The following is a 10,247-nucleotide window of genomic DNA, read 5'->3' on the forward strand; positions in this document are numbered from 1 at the left end:
AATGCAAGAGACAATCTTTCTACCGATCTTCAATTCAAGGGACATTTTTCCCACCAATCTCCAAAGTAAGGGATATTCTTCCCACCAACCTCCAATGTAATGGACATTCTTCCCACCAACCTTCAATATAAGGGACATTCTTCCCACCAACCTCCAATGTAATGGACATTCTTCCCACCAACCTCCAATGTAATGGACATTCTTCCCACCAACCTCCAATGTAAGGGATATTCTTCCCACCAACCTCCAATGTAATTGACATTCTTCCCACCAACCTCCAATGTAAGGGACATTCTTCCCACCAACCTCCAATGTAAGGGACATTCTTCCCACCAACCTCCAATGTAAGGGACATTCTTCCCACCAACCTCCAATGTAAGGGACATTCTTCCCACCAACCTCCAATGTAAGGGACATTCTTCCCACCAACCTCCAATGTAAAGGACATTCTTCCCACCAACCTCCAAAGTAAGGGATATTCTTCCCACTAACCTCCAATGTAAGGGACATTCTTCCCATCAATCTCCATTGTAAGGGATATTCTTCCCACCAACCTCCAATGTAAGCTATATTCTTCCCACCAACCTCCAATCTAAGGGACATTCTTCCTACCGACCTTCAATAAAAAGGGACATTCTTCCCACCAACCTCCAATGTAAGGGACATTCTTCCCACCAACGGTCGGACAAAGTTGTCAGAAAATCCCATCATACGTAACGCAATGACGTTATTTCATTATGACGGGACTACGTTGAGGCTAGTAGCCAATAGCTTTGGTCTAGGAATTTGATCTGCGCATGCGTGGCACTTTGTCCGATCGGAATTCTCTACACACAATCGGACAAAGTCCGATCGGATCATGTTGTCGGAAAGTTTTATAGCCCAGCCCGACGGAAACAGCCCGATGGGGCCCACACACAGTCGGATTATCCAACAACAAGGTCCAATCGGACATTTTCCGTCGGAATGTCCAACAGTGTGTAAAAGGGCTAAGGGACATTCATCCAAAGACCTCCAATGTAAGGGACATTTTTCCCACCAACCTCCAATGTAAGGGACATTCTTCCACCAACCTCCAATGTAAGGGACATTCTTCCACGACCTCCAATGTAAGGGGCATTCTTCCCACCAACCTACATGGGAAATTCTCCCCATCGACCTTCAAAGTAAGGAACTTTCTTTCCACTGGCCTCCAATGTAAGGGATTTTCTTCCCACTGATCCACGAATGTAAGGGACTTTCTTCCCACCGACCTCCAATGGAAGGGACTTTCTACCCATCAACCTCCAATATAAGGAACATTCTTCCCACCAACCTCCCAATGTAAGGGATATTCCTCCCATCAACATGCAATGTAAGGGAAATTCTTCCCACTGAGCTGCAATGTAAAAGTCATTCTTTCCACCGACCTCTAGCCTAATAAACATTCTTCCCCCTGACCAATGTAAGGAGGATTCTTCCCATTGACCACCCATGTAAGGAACATTCCTTGCCCTGACCACCAATGTAAGAAGAATTCTTTCATTGTCCTTTGAGGAACAAATTTTAGCAGGGATTTCATGAGAAACCAAACCATTGCGTTCTTGTCATGTGCATATCCCCCCAACCCACAGCTGCCTCTGCAGTTTAAGGGGAGCAGTTGTAGGGCACTAAAAATGTGGTTCAATACCCCCCTCCCCCAACAGCAAGCCCTGAGCGAGGAGCAATTTGCACAGTTTTGCTGCAATTCTCGCACATTTTGAAGATCAACAATCATGGCAAAATCGTGGCGCATTTAGGTTGCCATTCAAGATGCATGGCACCCAAACGCATGTGGATTTGCCCAAAATTACAAATAGAGTATATGTAAACGGGACCTAAAAGCTTGCTGTTCACACTTCTTCTTATATAAGCTGAAGTCTGGGTGTAACAGGTCTTACTTGGGAGGGGCACTTCATTATAGCTGCATGCAGCAAACAAGTTCCCCAGCACTCCGCTTTGTTGATTAACAATTCACATTCCAGCCGGCTTTTAAAGCCACAATAAATGCAGGGGTCTCAGTTGCATACAATTGCAAATTCCTGTGGAAGCCATGCACCGCTTTGAAAGAGTATGCGCAAATACAATGAAAGCCTTTGTTTTGTTACATCCAAAAGACCTGATCTTGTCCTTTATAACGGCACAACAATGGTCCAATTGTCAGGAGGCTGGCATTGCACTGCTCTGCTTATAGGCGACTCGTTTTCTTATTCTATTGTCATTAAGAATAAGGCAAGTCTCCAACATCTAAAACACTCCCTTGTCATTAGCAGAGATCTATTAGCAATCAGCAACCATAACAATCGGTTGGCAATACCGTTATAATAACGTTGTTTTCGGTCACATGACCGACCTACAAACTCCTGCTTGGGCTTCAAGGAAGCTCCCATATCAACTTTAATGTTGAATTACATTCTAAGCCGATAGCAAAGGAGGAGCAGTCCCAGCCAATGACACCTGCATTGTGATGGACGTGATGACATCAGTATTTAGGTGAATGGGAAGGGACCGATCTGAGGGCCGACAACGCTGCAAGTTCAGCAATAGCGTTGTCAGCTCAGCACAGAAAATGAGGCCACAATAAGAAGACTGGCAGGATCAACAGGTAATTTTTTGACAACTAAAGGACAATAAAGGGTAGCTGATTTAAAGTAACATTGAAGTGGTTGTAAACCTCAGACATGAAATGTGAACAAAGCAAATCCCTCTATATCCCTCTTGTTTCAATCCAGAGAGCTAAGTGTAATTTCCGTCCCCTGCTTTATTCCTCTGCTATTAGCATGAGATATTTCTGACAGCCGAAGGGTGTGGCACAGGCATATAAAAGGTAAGGAAGGGAGTGGCACAGGAACATGAAGGTAAGGGCGAAGTGAGTGGCACAGGAACATGAAGGTGAGGGTGAAGGGAGTGGCACAGGAACATGAAGGTGAGGGTGAAGGGCGTGGCACAGGAACATGAAGGTGAGGGTGAAGGGAGTGGCACAGGAACATGAAGGTGAAGGGAGTGGCACAGGAACATGAAGGTGATGGTGAAGGGAGTGGCACAGGAACATGAAGGTGATGGTGAAGGGAGTGGCACAGGAACATGAAGGTGATGGTGAAGAGAGTGGCACAGGAACATGTAGGTGAGGGTGAAGGGAGTGGCACAGGAACATGAAGGTAAGGGCGAAGTGAGTGGCACAGGAACATGAAGGTGAGGGTGAAGGGAGTGGCACAGGAACATGAAGGTGAGGGTGAAGGGCGTGGCACAGGAACATGAAGGTGAGGGTGAAGGGAGTGGCACAGGAACATGAAGGTGAGGGTGAAGGGAGTGGCACAGGAACATGAAGGTGAAGGGAGTGGCACAGGAACATGAAGGTGATGGTGAAGGGAGTGGCACAGGAACATGAAGGTGATGGTGAAGGGAGTGGCACAGGAACATGAAGGTGATGGTGAAGAGAGTGGCACAGGAACATGAAGGTGATGGTGAAGAGAGTGGCACAGGAACATGAAGGTGAGGGTGAAGGGAGTGGTACAGGAACATGAAGGTGAGGGTGAAGGGAGTGGCATAGGAAAGTGAAGGTGAGGGGAGTGGCATAGGAACATGAAGGTGAGGGTGAAGGGAATGGCATAGCATAGTGAAGGTAAGGGTGAGGTTAGTGGCACAGCAACATGAAGGGAGGGGTGAAGGGAGTAGCACAGGAACATGAAGGTGAGGGTGAAGGGAGTGGCACAGGAACATGAAGGTGAGGGTGAAGGGAGTGGCACAGGAACATCAAGGTGAGGGTGAAGGGAGTGGCACAGGAAAGTGAAGGTAAGGGTGACGTTAGTGGCACAGAAACATGAAGGTGAAGGGAGTGGCACAGGAACATGAAGGTAAGGGCGAAGTGAGTGGCACAGGAACATGAAGGTGAGGGTGAAGGGAGTGGCACAGGAACATGAAGGTGAGGGTGAAGGGCATGGCACAGGAACATGAAGGTGAGGGTGAAGGGAGTGGCACAGGAACATGAAGGTGAGGGTGAAGGGAGTGGCACAGGAACATGAAGGTGAAGGGAGTGGCACAGGAACATGAAGGTGAAGGGAGTGGCACAGGAACATGAAGGTGATGGTGAAGGGAGTGGCACAGGAACATGAAGGTGATGGTGAAGGGAGTGGCACAGGAACATGAAGGTGATGGTGAAGAGAGTGGCACAGGAACATGAAGGTGAGGGTGAAGGGAGTGGTACAGGAACATGAAGGTGAGGGTGAAGGGAGTGGCACAGGAACATGAAGGTGAAGGGAGTGGCATAGGAAAGTGAAGGTGAGGGGAGTGGCATAGGAACATGAAGGTGAGGGTGAAGGGAATGGCATAGCAAAGTGAAGGTAAGGGTGAGGTTAGTGGCACAGCAACATGAAGGGAGGGGTGAAGGGAGTGGCACAGGAACATGAAGGTGAGGGTGAAGGGAGTGGCACAGGAACATGAAGGTGAGGGTGAAGGGAGTGGCACAGGAAAGTGAAGGTAAGGGTGACGTTAGTGGCACAGAAACATGAAGGTGAGGGTGAAGAAAGTGGCACAGGCATATAAAAAGTGTCAAGGAGTACTGCAGAAATGTCCAGGTAAGGATTGTTGCAGGTTAATAGGATAAAGGGAGTGGCACAGGAACATGAAGGTAAGGGTGAGGGGAGTGGCGCAGGAACGTGAAGGTAAGGGTGAGGGAAGTGGCGTAGGAACGTGAAGGTAAGGGTGAGGGAAGTGGCGCAGAAATGTGAAGGTAAGAAAGAAGGGAGTGGTGAAAGTATGGGTGAGGGGAGTGGCGCAGGAATGAGAAGGTTAGGGTGAAGAGAGTGGCGCAGGAATGTGACGGTAAGGGTAAAGAGAGTGGCAAAGGCATATAAAATTAAGTGTCAAGGAGTACTACAGAAATGTCAAGGTAAGGAGGGAGTGGTGCAGGAACATAAAAGGTAAGGGTCAAGGAAGTGGTGAATGATAGCGAAGATTGAAGAAACCTGCGAGCTTGAATCTTTCCCTACTCTGTAAAGAACAAAGTTTAGCCCATACATATACTTTCCCTCCATCTCCAGCTGACACATGGGATCCGGTTACTGTTTACCTAAACCGTGTTCTCTGGAAAGCGAGGCGTGATGTTTTATTATGGTGACAGTTTTGTTCCTCTTTGTGAAAAGCTTCATCTCTTTTAAAGGATAAATTACCCATGGACATCTATAGGGTTGAGTCCTGATCAATGATTGTCCTATAGAAGTCTATGGGGCTGTAATATGCATGAGTGGCCAGGGCAGAAAACAAACAGCGAAACCAGAACCCCTGGATTACGGTAAGTATGCATCTGTGGGGGTGGAGGAGGGGACAAAAACTCTAGACAAGGAAAAATGTAGATAGGCTGCATTTTTTGCACATTACAATCCATGTGCTTTCATTTGGAAGTAAGGTAAGATGAAATGGTGAAAACAAAAAAAAAAAGAAATGCAGTAAAAAAGTATTTTTTTTTAAAAAAGCACTTCGGCGCACAGTGCAGTAAAAAGGGCACAATGATACGCGTGGGTTTTTCAGGTGTTTCTATATGCCCTGTCACATGAATGAGCGCTACCTTTTTTTTCCTTTGAAATTTTATCAAGGGGCGGTATAAACAGGTGGTTGATCAGCACTTTTACCACCCTCAACCACTGAGCCATGTTAGTACACGTTGTGCTGGTTGCTGCACATGTTGCATTTGGAAGATCCAACCCAATTCAAGGGAAAGGGACTATGGCATGACCACGTGTAATCCCCATGAATGTGGCATGGTGGGCTTTTAATGGTTAAAACGGGAAGTCGGGAGGCAACAAACTGGCTGTTAACCACCTCTAAAAAGCAGCCCACTGCAGAATGCTTTTTAAAGGAGCAGTAAACAAGGGCTAAAAAAAAACAAAAACAAAACAAAAAAAAAAGCGGCAAGCGTGCCGCATTTTTCTTCACGCACAGAAATGCATTTGGGCGTACAACACCAGTATCTCTTTCTGGGTCTGGGAGCCAGAGGCATTTCCACATTTTTTGGGACTTTATTCAGGAGTTTGTATGGGCATTTTTGAAGCGTTTTTAGCACGTTTTTAAGCTTTGGCGTTTTGTTTTTTTTTAATGGCTAATAGAAAAAAAAATATCGATTTCATCATTTGTTGCTATGTTTTTCATTTTTTCATCCACTTTTAATTAATTATTATTTTTTTAGTAAGGGGTTAAAGAATATGGTTTGGGTTTCATTTATTTATTTTATTTTTGTTTATTTACTTACTATTTAGTCAGGTTAGGGGTTAGAGCTTAATATTGGGGTTAGGGGTTAATATTAGGGTAAGGGGTTAAAGGTTACAGTTAGCGGTTAATGTACTTATTATATTTATTTTGTTGGCTTAGGAGTTAATATTAGAGTTTGGGGTTAAAGGCTTTGATTAGGGGTTCATGTATTTATTTTATTTACTTATTATTTATCTTGTTGGGTTAGGGGTTAGGAGTTAATATTAGGGTTTAGAATAAAAGGTTATAGTTAGGGGTTCATTTATTTATTTATTGACTTTACTTATTATTATCTACTTTGTTGGGTTACCTTAGGGGTTAGGAGTTATTATTGGGGTTTGGGGCTAAAGGTTTTGGTTAGGGATTCTTTAATTTTATTTACTTTCTTAGGTTAGGGGTTAATATTAGGGTTTGGGGTTAAAGGTTTTGGTTAGGAGTTAATTTATTTTATTTACTTATTATTTATGTATTTATTTGTATTTATTTCTTAGATTATGGGTTAATATTAATGTTAGGGATTAATTTATTTATTTATTTTGTTAGGTTAGGGGTTAGAGGTTAATATTGGGGTTAAAGGTTTTGATTAGGGGTTCATGTATTTATTTTATTTACTTATTATTTATTTTGTTGGGTTAGGGGTTAGGAGTTAATATTAGGGTTTAGAATTAAAGGTTATAGTTAGGGGTTCATTTATTTATGTATTGAATTTACTTATTATTATCTACTTTGTTGGGTTACCTTAGGGGTTAGGAGTTATTATTGGGGTTTGGGGCTAAAGGTTTTGGTTAGGGATTCTTTAATTTTATTTACTTTCTTAGGTTAGGGGTTAATATTAGGGTTAGGGGTTAAAGGTTCATTTATTTACTTATTATTTATTTGGTCAGGTTAGGGGTAAGGGTTAGGATTAGTGGTTATCATTAGGTTTGGGTTAAGGGTTAGAATAAGGGTTTAATATTAGAGTTAGGGTTATTTTATTATTTACTTTTACTTATTATGTTAGGTTAGGGGTTACTATTAGGGTTAGGGGTTAATTAATTTACTTATTTATTTATTTTGTCAGGTTAGGGGTAAGGGTTAGGATTGGGGGTTAATATTGGGGTTTGGGTTAGGATTAGGGGTTATTATAAGGTTTGGGTTAGAGGTTAGAATAAGGGTTTAATGTTAGGGTTATTTTATTATTTATTATTACTTATTATCTTAGGTTAGGGGTTAATTTATTTACTTATTATTTATTTTGTCAGGTTAGGAGTAAGGGTTAGGATTGGGGGATAATATTGGGGTTTGGGTAAGGATCAGGGGTTATTATTAGGTTGGGGTTAGAATAAGGGTTTAATATCAGGGTTATTTTATTATTTACTTTTACTTATTATTTATTATGTTAGGTTAGGGGCTAATATTATGGTTAGGGGTTAATTTATTTACTTATTATTATTTATTTTGTCAGGTTAGGATTAGGGGTTAATATTAGGGTTTAAAGTTTATGGTTAGGAGTTAATTTATTTACTTATTATTTATTTATTTTGTCAAGTTAGGGGTAAGGGTTAGGATCAGGGGTTAAGATTAGGGTTTGGGTTAGAGGTTAGAATAAGGGTTTATTATTAGGGTTAGGGTTATTTTATTATTTACTTTTACTTATTATTATGTTAGGTTAGGGGTTAATATTAGGGTTTAAAGGTTATGGTTCGGGGTCAATTTATTTACTTGTGGGGTTTGGGTTAGGATTAGGGGTTACTATTAGGTTGGGGTTAGAATAAGGGTTTAATATTAGGGTTAGGGTTATTTTATTATTTACTTTTACTTATTATGTTAGGTTAGGGGTTACTATTAGGGTTAGGGGTTAAAGGTTATGGTTAGGGGTTAATTTATTTACTTATTTATTTTGTCAGGTTAGGGGTAAGGGTTAGGATTGGGGGTTAATATTGGGGTTTGGGTTAGGATCAGGGGTTATTATTAGGTTGGGGTTAGAGTAAGTGTTTAATATCAGGGTTATTTTTATTATTTACTTTTACTTATTATTTATTAAGTTAGGTTAGGGGTTAATATTTGGTTAGGGGTTAATTTATTTACTTATTATTTGTTTTGGCAGGTTAAGGGTTAGGATTAGGGGTAAATATTAGGGTTTGGGTTACGATAAGGGTTTAATGTTAGGGTTAGGGGTTAGTATTAGGGTGAGGGTTATTTTATTTATGTATTTATGATTGTTATTATTGATGTATTTTATTATTGCATTTACAGAAGCGCGCTACAAAATGTGCCAACACACTAAAAAATGCACAAATCAAGCATTTCCATGGAACAAAAAATGCTTCAAAAACGCACCAATCTGCCCGTTGGAGCTACATTTAAAGCTCCGGAACTTCTTTGAGCTCCAGGCGTTTGGTTTCAGGTGACTTTGTAGTTGGAGATGTGAACCAACTCCATAGAGAATATTAGATTTTTGCATTTTTGGAGCTTCATCGTAGTCCAGGCTGCTGATCACAGCTGAATGCAACATCTGAGGACTACCGGGCGCAAAAAAATATGCTGGGCGCCGGCGCTGTACGCCCCCAAAAGCACCCCTATGCGTGATCCTTGAAATGTTCCCTGCTCTACCCTATACAAATAATAATATTTTGACTTTACATCTATTTCAGATCCTCTTTCTATAAATAAAGGAAACAAAATAGTTCCTGTAATCAAAACAAAAACAAGTAACAGGAAAACAAAACGATTAGATCAAAAAGTACGAAGGAAGCTACGTGCGAGCGACCTCCCGCTTACATTGATTGCAACGACTTCAGACAACGCTGAAGTTTTAAACAAAGTTAAAAAAAAGAAAAAGTTCCTGTAAAAAGTTTTATACTAAGACCCAGAAGTTTGTAAAAAGTTGAATTAGAAGATTGGGGGGGTTCTCACCTTCGTTCCCAGCCAGGGCGCAGATCACAGAGATCAGGGAGAAGCACACCACATACTTCATCTTGCTGCTGCTTGTTGGGCTCCTTTGTTTTGTAATAAGTTTCAGCTTCCTGGAACAAGAGATGGCAAACACAATCAGTACATGTGACACCGCAGGAGGAGGCGTAACCACAGCTGAGCACACTCCCCGGGCAGCAGAATATATACAGTCGCACTGCTGGCCAATGGGAGGGGCAGCCTAATCCCAGCATCACTTGTCGCTAGGCAGACATTACAAGACAACGTACAATGTATCTAAACTAGGGTTGCAACGATACTAGTATCGGTGCTGATACCGAGTATTTGCACAAGTATCGGTACTCGTGCAAAAGCACCGATACCTGAAACCGATACTTTCAGGCTCGGCTCTTTGAGCTGTCAGGGGGTCTCCCCAATGTTAACCACTTAAAATGGAAGTAAACCCTTCCAAACAACTTTGACCTACAGGTAAGCCTAGATTAAGGCTTACCTGTAGGTCCAAGTAATATCTCCTAAACCTATATGGTTTAGGAGATATTTGCCCGAAAATGGGCACCGCTGTCTACGGCGCATGCGCCGTAGACAGCGGCGCGCAGGCGCACTAAATGCGGCAAGTCCAAGAATGGATTTGCCAAATTTGTCTACTCCCGTGCGCATGCGCGGGAGTGACGTCATCGCGGCTCCGGCGAATGGCAGCGTCGGAGCTCCGAGACGCGACTCCCGTGCGCATGCGCGGGAGTGACGTCATCGCGGCTTCTCCGCTGTCATTCGTCGGAGCTGCGAGAGACGCCACAACCAAGATGGATGCGGCGGACTACAGGTAACAGCGGCGACTTCGCTGGCTCCTGTGTCAGGTAAGTGACACATAATGAGCTACTATGCGATGCATAGTAGTCCATTATGCTTTACCTTTGCAGGGAAAAAAAGAGGAAGTAAACCCATCAGGGTTTACTTCCTCTTTAAGGACCGAGCCTCTTTTTGAGATGTGTTGTTTACAAGTTTTTTTTTTTTTTTTTTGCTAGAAAATGACTTAGAACCCCCAAACATTATACATTTATTTTTCTAACACCCTA

The 10,247-nt window shown here is 42.6% G+C and overlaps 1 protein-coding gene across 2 annotated transcripts in view; it reads right to left on the minus strand.

Moving 5' to 3' along the window:
• Window positions 1–9,322, minus strand: part of LOC143933701 (basal cell adhesion molecule-like) — a 97,100-nt gene extending 87,778 nt beyond the window's left edge. For both annotated transcript variants that reach the window (XM_077456690.1, XM_077456689.1), the window contains exon 1: window positions 9,157–9,322. In XM_077456690.1, the coding sequence (XP_077312816.1) occupies window positions 9,157–9,217 (61 nt within the window). In that variant the 5' untranslated portion in view covers window positions 9,218–9,322. The remainder of the gene's footprint in view (window positions 1–9,156) is intronic.
• Between the last annotated feature and the right edge of the window lie 925 nt (window positions 9,323–10,247).

The sequence above is a fragment of the Lithobates pipiens genome, unplaced genomic scaffold (genome assembly GCF_037356315.1).
Source record: "Lithobates pipiens isolate NorthernLeopardFrog02 unplaced genomic scaffold, aLitPip1_a1.2 Scaffold_27, whole genome shotgun sequence".
Taxonomy (NCBI): Eukaryota; Metazoa; Chordata; class Amphibia; order Anura; family Ranidae; genus Lithobates; species Lithobates pipiens.